This window comes from Rattus rattus, chromosome 7 (genome assembly GCF_011064425.1).
Source record: "Rattus rattus isolate New Zealand chromosome 7, Rrattus_CSIRO_v1, whole genome shotgun sequence".
In the NCBI taxonomy this organism is placed as follows: domain Eukaryota; kingdom Metazoa; phylum Chordata; class Mammalia; order Rodentia; family Muridae; genus Rattus; species Rattus rattus.
In genome coordinates, this window is record NC_046160.1 from 13544674 (window position 1) to 13556753 (window position 12080).

General features: G+C 39.4%; 1 protein-coding gene and 1 pseudogene across 2 annotated transcripts; both read right to left on the reverse strand.

Annotated features, from left to right (window-relative positions):
• Nucleotides 1-245: 245 nt before the first annotated feature.
• Nucleotides 246-926, reverse strand: LOC116905608 (annotated as a pseudogene).
• A 280-nt stretch (nucleotides 927-1206) lies between these two features.
• On the reverse strand, nucleotides 1207-2662 carry LOC116905865 (zinc finger protein 431-like). 2 transcript variants are annotated; one of them, XM_032908852.1, is made up of 3 exons: nucleotides 2328-2662; nucleotides 2076-2136; nucleotides 1207-1516 (listed from the first exon to the last, which is right to left on the reverse strand). In XM_032908852.1, exons 1-3 carry the CDS (start codon nucleotides 2488-2490, stop codon nucleotides 1432-1434), a joined length of 309 nt encoding a protein of 102 aa, XP_032764743.1. In that variant the 5' UTR covers nucleotides 2491-2662; the 3' UTR covers nucleotides 1207-1431. The 2 variants fall into 2 exon arrangements, with proteins under 2 accessions (XP_032764743.1, XP_032764744.1); XM_032908853.1 differs by lacking the exon at nucleotides 1207-1516 and having other exon boundaries at nucleotides 1927-2136.
• Nucleotides 2663-12080: the final 9418 nt, after the last annotated feature.

Genomic DNA, 12080 nt, shown 5'->3' on the forward strand with positions numbered 1-12080 from the left:
ATGTACTTGGAGATAACTATGAGATTTAAAGGCTTTACCACATTGATTGCATTCATAGGATTTCTCTCCAGTATGAATCCTTTTATGACTTTGAAGTTCATTACGGCATGTAAAGGCTTTACCACATTGCTTACATTTATAGAGTTCCTCTCTAGTATGTGTGCTTTTATGTGTTTGGAGATGACTGTTTTGTGAAAAGGCTTTACCACATTGATTGCATTTGTAGGGTTTTTCTCCAGCATGCATCATTTTATGCGTTCGAAAATTATGGTGATGTGCAAAGGCTTTATCACATTCATTACATTTGTAGGGTTTCTCTCCAGTATGAATTCTTTCATGCCTTTTAAGATCATTCTGACCTACAAAGGCTTTACCACATCGATTACATTCATAGGGCTTCTCTCCAGTATGTATTCTTTTATGTACTTGGAGATGACTACAATGTATAAAGGCTTTACCACACCAATCACATTCATAGGGCTTCTCTCCAGTATGTATTCTTTTATGTACTTGGAGATAACTATGAGATGCAAAGGCTTTACCACATTGATCACATTCGTAAGGTTTCTCTCCAGTATGTGTTATTCCATGCGTTTTGAGATGACTGTGTCGTGCAAAGGCTTTACCACACTGATTGCATTTGTAGGATTTTCTTCCAGTATGTATTAGTTTATGCCTTCCAAGATTACAATGACGTTCAAAGGCTTTACCACATTGATTACATTTGTAGGGTTTTTCTCCACTATGAATTCTTTCAAGAGTTTGAAGCTGAGAATCGTATGTAAAGGCTTTATCACGTGGCTTACATTCATAGAGTTTCTCTCCAGTATGTGTGCTTTTATGTCTTTGGAGATGACTATGTTGTGCAAAGGCTTTACCACACTGAGTATTTTCAGAGGGTTTCTCTCCAGTATGACATCTTTCATGCCTGCAAAGATAGATAGTTGGCACATGGGAAAGCTTTACCACATTCACTAAACTAATGAATCTTTTTACCTGTGGAAATTAATTCTATAATTTGGTCTAATTGTAAAGAAGAATCACATCTTAAGGTTGTATCACTTTGTTTACACTCATGGTTTCCCATTCACTATGGGTTGGTAAAAGTGTTATTACATGGCTCACATTTGTACCATCCTTTATCTCTATGAGATTTCTCATATATTTGAAGAGAAATGGAAGAGCTCAGAGCTTTACCACATTGAGTACATTCATATGCTTTCCTTTATTGTGAAATACACTACATTTGCATACCACATCAGCAAAGTGAACCAGGACAAACAGAAAGGGATTTCCACAATCCTAGTATTCATAGGGATTTTCTGCTATGTGACTTTATGGATATATTCCCAATGAAGTTGGGAAACCAACTAATTATAAACTTGTATCACACTGAGAAAGTCTGCTCAAATGTGGACTGCTACATATATCTTAATTGTTCTGGGGGTGGGGGGCATTGCTTCTTTCAATATCCTTGTGCTCACATGGCTTGTATCCATTGTGACACAGGATATACCTGTTAAAATAACAAATGAAATATTTCCACATTGCATTCACACAGTTTGACTTTTTGTTCATCATAGTCATATGGTATAAGAATTAAGGTTTCTCTTCAACAACATTCTTGACTCTCATAAACTGTCCCTCTCACTTAAACTTAACAATGTTAGTATATGAGTAATCAGCTTTACTATGATATATTTGCCTATTAGAAAAATAAAATTATCACCTACTCTGTGTGTGTGTGTGTGTGTGTGTGTGTGTGTGTGTGTGTGTGTGTGTGTGTTATGAGACTAAACAGATTGGCAGGTATACAGAGTAGCTGTAATGTGGCTATGATTCAAATGGTAAGATCTGTTAAGGCATTGTTTCTTTGTCTTCTTTCTTAGAGGAATGCCTTGCAAAAAACAAGTCAGACACCTGACATTGAGGTACATGGATTTGTGAGAATTTAATAATCAATACACTTAAAGAAGGGCTTTTTTTTTTTACACTGTTGCGTTTCTTTAAAAGTTCCAGGACATACTAACATTTCTTCAGAGGCATATTCATACCAACTTGCACATGAAAATTACCTTCCATGTCTTCTGAAACTTTGACAATGTTCTTCAATAGTATGGTCTTCCCAATTGTAACCTAAAATACAATACCAGAAAATGTATGATATATTATTGGAAATTAGGCAACATTTAAGTTACTATCTTCAGTGAACCTGATATTTTCACCTCATTCTTCTTTATTCTCAATTGAAGTTACAGAAAAGCAACAGTAACAAAGGAACATTTGTTTCCTTATTTTAAAAACTGAAAGAAAATTCACTGTCTTACCTATAGCAGTGAGGTTCCTGTAGGTCTCCTGCATCACATCTTTGTAGAGACTCTTCTGTGAAGGATCCAGCAAAGCCCATTCTTCTCGAGTGAAGTTCACATGTACATCATCATAGGTCAATGCATCCTGAAATATCCCATACATTAGTACAACAGAAACCATGATACAGATATCACTGTAAATGTATGCTTCTGGTGCTTCCCCCACTTATTTCTTGACCCAGATGTTCTAATGTAATTACCAAATCATCTTAGAAGAAAACTGAGTAATAAGGTTCACCTCTGTCATTTCTTTGCTCTTTGAGTAGGATATAGCCTTGCAAGAGAAATGCTAATTAATGGAGGGGGGGGCGCAGTATTGAGCACACAGAGAAATTGTATGAACAATTACTAACTGCAAAAAAATATCAAGTGAGCATATAGGCTCATGTCTTTAATTCAAGCACTCAGGAGGCAGAGGCAGGTATATCTGAGGTCTATCCAGGACAGCCAGAGGTACATATTAAGACCCTGTCTCCCCTATGAAAAATCAATCAAACAAACAAGAAAGATAGAAAGGACTCAGAGGTTTTTACTAGAGTTCCTACAAAGAATTACATTCACTGAAGTTCTGTATTCTTCTTCCAGAATCTTTAGGTGGCCCAGTTTAAACTGTAACAATAATGAGATCTTACTAAAAGGGAATGAATGTTTAAACAGATAAAAATATTGGCAATGTAAATGTTGATCCTAAATAAGCAACATAGGACAGGAGCTGGCTCATCACTGAAGAGTTTTTGCTGGTCTTAAAAATAATTGGCCTCAATTGCCAGTAGTTAGAAGGGAGCTTCTCAACTATTGATTACTCCAAGTTCAGGAATTCTGAAGCCATTTTCTGACTACTATGGGGATTAGGCATACATGATGTGCATATTCATGCATACAGGCAAAATATTCATATTCATTTAAAAAATCAACACAAACGCAACAGGTAGGAAAAATGTCATATACCTGCAGTCCAATGACTCAGAAAGCTCAGGCAATATAGCCAGGCAGTATGAATGTCATGAATACATGCCATCCTGAGAAACAGAATATGCTCTCTGTCAAATTTCAAAATTCATAACGTGGATGAAGATCAACACAGCAGCATATGCTTGACATGTGCCAAAACCCACAGTCCAACCCATCAGCCAATAATATAAAAACAAACAAACAAACAAGAAACAAACAAAGAGAAAGCTGGGCATGTTGGCCCACATTTAATCCTGGGACTCTGGAGCCAGAGGCAGGTGGACCATTTACATTGAGGCTGCATGTTCTAAACAGCTACTTTCAGGACAGCCAGGGCTACATAGAGAAACTTTGTCCTCAAAAACAAAAACAAAATTAAAATTATAAAAAACACCAGGCTTGCAAAATACCTTAGCACTGAATAGCAATTGCTTCAACTGCATCTTATGTGATTTAGGGTTAGAGTCTATAATGCTGAAGGCAAGACAACATAAGAAGGAAGCTGACTAATCAGGTACAACCACTACACAATACACACACACACACACACACACACACACACACACACACACACACACACACACCCCACACCCCACACAGGAAATGGGTTGAGTCTATAGACACCCAAATGTCATCCCCAATAACTAATCATCTAGAAAGGTTCCTCCTACGAAAGCTTCTATTTAGAGAACTGAGTTGGCCAGAGCAAGGCTGACTCCTCCATGACAGGTTGTAAACTGACAGGTTGGGAAACTAGGCCTAAGTTTCTGTTTCCCAAACTGGAAAAGTCCAAACAAGTCAATTCTAGGAAAACCATCCCTCACAGGCAGCTAATCAGGAGCTTCCAATGACCCTAATAGCCTGCAGCAGCCCATACACTCACTCTTCAAATGCCCCAAATCACTTCTGACACTCTTGATTGCCACATCTTGTAAAATCAGAAAGCAAGTTATATCTTTCCAACATACAAAGGCACAGAATACCCCTTCCCATTCCAGTAGAGAGGAATGTGTACATAGTGAGGGAAGATTGGACCAAAGCAAGAAACCCAGCAGGACAAACACCAAATCCTGCAGCTCTGTCTCAGACACAAGGAGCCTCAGTTTCAAAAGGCTTAGATGGCCCTATCCCTGCAACTTCTCATACATCTCTCAGTTTAGATCCTTGAACTCCCTATATGCAGCTCTCCATGACAGGTGTCTCATAACTTGGGTATCTCTATATCTTGTGGTCTCAAATGCAACTCAGGCTTCATCCTCAGATTCATCCCATGCACTCTCACAGTGTCCTCCCTCACTGGGGATCTCACTCTGCCAAACACAGATGGCTGGAACAGTGCTGAACTGAAACCACGGGGGAAGAAGCCATAACCTTACATTTTCCATCTTTCTTATTTCCAGAACTTGGGTGCCACGCTTGGACCAGTAGTAGCAGGTTTTATATGAAGTTCCTTCCTGGGTCTAGGAATGACTTTGCCAACTCCCCCTTCCATTAACTGAAGGCTTAGCAGGAGGGACTGTTTCCCTTAATTCACCTTCTTAGGCTTCCAATCCTGAGCAAGGACATTCTCTTTAATGGTGATAATATCTTTGAAAATTCATGCCCCTGTCTCAGCATTTGGATGCCATCTTCCCAAACCACAGACTTTGCATTTATTTCTACTCAACTTGTTGCTTTTTTTAAAAAAAATTGTAGTCCAGAATGAGTTACTAGTAATAATCATCTAACAGATTCAATATTTCACCTGAGAAATATAGCTAATTGTTTTTTAATTCTGCCTTACTCAATTTCTCAGAGCATGGGCGGAATAAGAAAGATTTGGGGTCAAAATACAGCATAAATGACCTCTAGCTAAATTTGTCACGGAGTCTATTTTCCACTGAAATCCGATGACCTCAACTTCTGACTGCATTACTTGCATGACTCCAGTCTTCCAGGTGTACACCAACAGCCGACTAAGCTCTGAATACAGCTTTCTATGCTGATTGCCATCTCAAGCCTTGATATTTACCAGGTTCCTCCAAAGGGAGAACATTTCTAGTTTCTCTAGTTTCTGTCCAGCAACAAAATAACCTTTTTTTTTTTTTTTGTTCTAACTTGCTACTCTCCTACTTTGATTCAATTCTCTAACCAAAAGCATCTCAGGAAATAAACAGGTTCACTTGTTTGGTCCAGTCACATGACAGCCATCAGTTCTGGAGCTTAGGATAGAAACTCAAGCTTCAAGAAAAGGCAAAAACCATGAACAAATATTGTTTCCTGCTTGGTCACTGTCTCATACTTAGCCAGCTCTCTTACCCAGCCCAGGCCCACTTGCTCAGGGATCCTGCCACACTCAGTGTAGAGCCTTCCACATCAATCATCACAACACAATCTCTCACTGATACAGCATCCAGACATTTTGATGAGGGCATGCCCTCAAGTGAGAGCCCCTCAGATGATTGTAGGCTCTAAAATGTTCACAACTGAAGCTAACTAGGACAAAAAGGCAATAATATATCAGAAAGTTTAAAAAACCCAAATCAAATGTGTTAACAATATATCATTTAAGTAGCAAAAACCAACAAACCACACACACACACACACACACACACACACACACACAAAATCAAAATTAATGATTACGAAAACTGGAATACACAGATTTGCCAAGAAATGAGGAGAGGCAAGCCTTTAGAAGAGGACACTAAAACTGTTTCCCAAATATCAAAACTTCAAGAAACTCATAACATAGTAAATTTTGTTCAGAAGATAAAGGAGACAGAAAGACAGACAGAAAGTGTTTTAAACATGAACTACAAGAGTGTAATAACAAATTTATGAAATTACAGGCCAATACTCATCCTGTGTATTCTGTTTCTCATCTTTGCAAATAAATAAATAAATAAATAAATAAATAAATGGGATTAGCTGTGGCCAAATCCTAGTGAATTGGGCATAGTGGCAGCCTAAGGAATGGGAAAATATTTTTTTTTAAAGAAATCCATATCTTATAGAGGCCTAATATATAAAATACATAAAGACCTCAAGAAATTAAACTTTCAAAGTAAAAAATTCAATTAAAAAAATATTGGAGAGATGGCTCAGCCTTGCACTGACTCTTTCTCAGAGGTCCTGAGTTCAATTCCTAGCAACCACATGATCAAACCCTGTAAGTGGGAGCTCCTCTTATCCAGTCTGAAAACAGCTACAGGCTCCACATTAAATAAATAAATCTTTCAGTGTAAACAGAGAATTCCACATCAATCTAAAAAAAGCTGAGAAATACTTTTAAAGAAATCATTATCATCTCATCTGAAACAAATCAAAACTACTTTGAGAATCTATTTGATGAGGCAAGCCTCAAGATCAGCCTCTACAATGACAAGTCATGCTGGTACAATGTTCATGGGTAACAACTCTCCATTGCTTTAGGGTGCAAACTAAACTGCCAATGGAAATATTATCAGAGTCCTGGTTCAAACCCTGAAATCCAATCTCAAATTAGCTATAAATCATTTGGGCATCTATCTAAAAAAACCCCAAAAAGGATTTGCTCAACAACTGTTCAAAATTTATTCAGACTTAAAAAAAGAAAACAAAAAAAACCTCAACTGAAGAATGGGTTGAAAACTGTTTTCCCAAACTAAAAACCTCAAGAAACTCAGGTAACAGGGCTAAGATCAATACAAGTGACAGGTCATGCTGGTAAGGATGTGGAGAAAAGGGAACAACTCTCTGTTGCTTGTAGGGTGCAAACTAATACTGCCACTATGGAAATCGGCATTTCCTCGGAATTGTGATTCCTCAGAACCCTGAGAATTTATCTCAAAACCCAGATCTACCGCTCTTGGGCATCTATCCAAAAGGTACCACCCTACCATGAGGCCATTTGCTCAACTATGTTCATAGCATATTTAGTCATATTAGCCAGAACCTGGAAACAGCCTAGAGGTACCTCAACTGAAAAATGGATAAACAAAAAACGTGGTAATTTATAAAATGGAGTATCACTCAGCTGTTTAAAAAGATGACATCATTAATTTACAGACAAGTAAATGCAACTAAAGAAAGCACACCCAGAATGACAAACATGGCATGCAGTTATTTACAAGTGGATACTACCTATTAGGTAAATAATAATCAAACTCAGAGAGGCTAGGTAAAGAGAGCTCCTTCTAAAGGGGAAATAGAATAATTTCTGTGAGTAGACTGGAGTTTGATGGGAACAGAGTGGGAGGGATCAGTTGGGGGGAATGCAGAGGGAAAGTACAATGCAGGAAGAAACAGCTGGAATTAGGGGCTATTTGGGGGTTAGTGTAAAAACCCAGTACAATAGCAACTTCCTGGATGCTACAGGGTGACCCTAATGAGGACTACTAGTAATGGAGGATATGGAGTCTGAAGTGACCATCCTTTGTAGCCAGCCAGGGCTTCAATGTTGGGAATGGGTTGAGCTGTTGGCCAAGGAGGTCCCTTGGAGATCCTTAAACAATTCATGCTGATGCTAGGACAAATGTTGCTCTCAGATAACTGACACCTGTGTTCTAGTCTCTTGAGAGGGTACTCCTCAGGCTATAGAAAGAGAAACCTGGACCTCCATCCCCCAAACACACACACCTACAATTGGTCCGTCCTGCAAGATGTGCTGGGGCATGATGGTAACAAACTTGTTTGAGTGGCCAACCAATGCTTGGTTTAACTTGCCCTTGACATGAGAGGGAACCCATGACTAACACTGATTGGATTTCTAGGAATCTTACAGAGACTTAATGGCAAGCATGGAGACAGCATGGGTCTGTGCCAGGTCCTCTGCTGATATGATATGGCTGTTAGCTTGGTGTCTTTGTGGGACTCCTGTCAGTGGAAGCAGGTGTAACTCTGACTCTTTTGCTTGATCTTGAGACTTTTCCTATCAGGTTGCCATGTGCAATATGAATGCTTTCACCATGTCTTTTTCTATCTTGTTTTGTCCTGTTAGGTCTGCTCCTTTTTGAGAAACAAGCTGAGAAAGAAATTAGGGAAACAACACCCTTCATAATAGTCCCAAATAATATAAAATACCTCGGTGTGACTTTAACCAAGCAAGTAAAAGATCTCTATGATAAGAATTTCAAGGCTCTGAAGAAAGAAATTGAAGATCTCAGAAGATAGAAAGATCTCCCATGCTCATGGATTGGCAGGATTAATATAGTAAAAATGGCCATTTGACCAAAAGCGATCTACAGATTCAATGCAATCCCCATCAAAATTCCAATCCAATTCTTCAGAGAGTTAGACAGAACAATTTGCAAATTCATCTGGAATAACAAAAAACCCAGGATAGCTAAACCTATATTCAACAATAAAAGGACTTCCGGGGGAATCACTATCCCTGAACTCAAGCAGTATTACAGAGCAATAGAGATAAAAAACTGCATGGTATTGGTACAGAGACAGACAGATAGACCAGTGGAATAGAATTGAAGACCCAGAAATGAACCCACACACCTATGGTCACTTGATTTTTGACAAAGGAGCCAAAACAATCCAATGAAAAAAAAGATAGCATTTTCAGCAAATGGTGCTGGTTCAATTGGAGGTCAACATGTAGAAGAATGCAGATCCATCCATGCTTATCACCCTGTACAAAGCTTAAGTCCATGTGGATCAAGGACCTCCACATAAAACCAGATACACTCAAACTAATAGAAGAAAAAGTGGGGAAGAATCTTGATCACATGTGAACTGGAGAAAATTTCCTGAACAAAACACCAATGGCTTATGCTCTAAGATCAAGAATCGACAAATGAGATCTCATAAAACTGCAAAGCTTCTGTAAGGCAAAGGACACTGTTGTTAGGACAAAATGGCAACCAACAGATTGGGAAAAGATCTTTACCAATCCTACAACTGATAGAGGCCTTATATCCAAAATATACAAAGAACTCAAGAAGTTAGACCTCAGGAAGACAAATAACCCTATTAAAAATGGAGTTCAGAGCTAAACAAAGAATTCACAGCTGAGGAATGGCAAATGGCTGAGAAACACCTAAAGAAATGTTCAATATCCTTAGTCATAAGGGAAATGCAAATCAAAACAACCCTGAGATTTCACCTCACACCAGTCAGAATGGCTAAGATCAAAAACTCTGGCGACAGCAGATGCTGGCAAGGATGTGGAGAAAGAGGAACACTCCTCCATTGTTGGTGGGATTGCAGACTGGTACAACCAATCTGGAAATCAGTCTGGAGGTTCCTCAGAAAATTGGACATTCCACTACCTGAGGATCCAGCTATACCTCTGTTGGGCATATACCCAAAAGATGCCCCAACATATAACAAAGACACATGCTCCACTATGTTCATAGCAGCCTTATTTATAATAGCCAGAAGCTGGAAAGAACCCAGATGCCCTTCAACAGAGGAATGGATACGGAATATGTGGTACATCTACACAATGGAATATTACTCAGCTATCAAAAACAATGACTTTATGAAATTCATAGGCAAATGGATGGAACTGGAAAATATCATCCTGAATGAGGTAACCCAATCACAGAAAAACACACATGGTATGCACTCATTGATAAGTGGATATTAGCCCAAATGCTTGAATTACCCTAGAGTCACAGAACACATGAAACTCAAGAAGGATGACCAAAATGCGAATGCTTCACTCCTTCTTTAAAAGGGGAACAAGAATACCCTTGGGAGGGAATAGAGAGGCAAAGTTTAGAACAGAGGCTGAAGGAACACCCATTCAGAGCCTGCCCCACATGTGGCCCATACATATACAGCCACCCAATTAGATAAGATGGATGAAGCAAAGAAGTGCAGGCCGACAGGAACCGGATGTAGATCTCTCCTGAGAGACACAGCAAGAATACGGCAAATACATAGGTGAATGCCAGCAGCAAACTACTGAACTAAGAAAGGGACCCCCGTTGAGGGAATCAGAGAAAGGACTAGAAGAGCTTGAAGGGGCTCGAGACCCCATATGTACAACAATGCCAAGCAACCAGAGCTTCCAGGGACTAAGCCACTACCTAAAGACTATACATGGACTGACCCTGGGCTCCAACCTCATAGGTAGCAAAGAATAGCTTAGTAAGAGCACCAGTGGAAGGGGAAGCCCTTGGTCCTGCTAATACTGAACCCCAAGTGAACGTGATTGTTGCGGGGAGGGTGGTAATGGGGGGAGGATGGGGAGGGGAACACCCATATAGAAGGGGAGGTGGAGGGGCTAGGGGGATGTTGGCCTGGAAACCAGGAAAGGGAATAACAATCGAAATGTAAATAAGAACTAGCCAAGTTAATAAAGATGAAAAAAAAAAAAAGCGATCACAAACTTTGTTTATTGCCTTGTTTGTTCCTTGATCTAGAACTGGTCTAGTATTTGCACGTATTTAGAATGGTATAGAAGCAGGTTTGAGAAAAATAAACCCATTTCAGCCTCAGCACTGGCTTGAATCATGTTATATGTTGTCTAATTGTCCTTTTCTTTTCAATCCTCACTCCCTCCCTTGAGACCCTGTTGACTAACTGAGCTGGCTTGGTCACCTTCATTTTCGATTGCTACCTGCAATGTTGACAAAATAGTTCAAACTCTCATATCCATCTGACAATAAGAGTGCACTAAAGATTAAAATTAAATGGGAGAAAGAAATGGGTTGACAATGCTTAAGCTGTAATTACATGCTGTTTTATGACCAATTCAGCACTGACCGTGAATCTTTACAACTGCATAATCCTTTAACCATTCCTTTAGCCCAAGGTCCCCTTGAGGCACCTAGCTTGTCCTCAACAAATGAGCATGGATGTTATTTTCATATTTAGGCTAGCATGAATACAACTGCAATGAACATGCGAATTCTGGTACTTCTTAAAACTAATTTCAAGTGCATGGAAACTATACTGAGAAGACTCTTGGGATCCATGGCAATTCTGTCATTTTTATGATACTTAGTGTTGGTATCAGGAACCGGCTTTATGGTTGCAAATTGTCTCCAAACCCAGCGATGGCAGTGGCGTCACCACAGGTGACAGGAACCTGTGCATCTGTTGTCATAGCAATTGCCATATATTCCCAGCATCCTCCTAGCCCAAATCTCCCACCCTCACCTGCAAGAAGTTATGTCACTGCCCAAATAAAAAGCCGACCCTTCCTGTCCTTCACCCCTTCTCTCTCTTTTCCTCCTTTGTCTCCTCAACTCCTTTGTGCACCGCCCCCCCCAGCACCAATGAAACTCTCTCATGTGGAACTGTACTGGCTTGGCATGAGCCACGATTCCAATAGCCCACTCCGTAGAATGGGGTTGCTTGGGTGTAGGTATTATGTCCACAGGCATCAGAATACATATATTAAATATGGGCAATTTTTTTTCAACTATAGAAACATAGTCTTAACTAGTTTTAGTAGGTATGGAAAATCCCAGCCTACTGCTATCAGAGTTTATTGCTAATACTCAATCCTGTGTCACATCCAGATTCATTGCCCAATTCTGGACCATGCTTTATTTTCACTCTTTTTGTTTTCTCAATTAAGTCATGCTTAGTAAGATCTCGTCTACGTGACCCTAACGATGCATTCTGTGTCACCAAAGTCTACACTAAAGTCCTCTTTCTATGGCTTTGCACATTATTTCACATCGGTTTCAGTTTCACACACATACTATATAGCTTGCTAAATGAATTATTATGTAGAATATCTTTTACCAATTTATATAACTGTAAACAACACCATTATAGTGATGTTAAAAAAGGAATGTTGGGTATGTTCAATTTGCAGCAAAATTCAAG

Bases quoted from the DNA above. Each gene is read 5' to 3' on its own strand.
- LOC116905865 (XM_032908852.1), bottom strand. From the start codon at position 2,490: ATGGTTTCTGTTGTACTAATGTATGGGATATTTCAGGATGCATTGACC. The intron at 2,137-2,327 runs GTAAGACAGTGA...ATTGTATTTTAG, and splicing joins CAGGAACCTCACTGCTATAG to GTTACAATTGGGAAGACCAT. The intron at 1,517-2,075 runs GTAATTTTCATG...TTATTTTAACAG, and splicing joins AGTTTCAGAAGACATGGAAG to GTATATCCTGTGTCACAATG.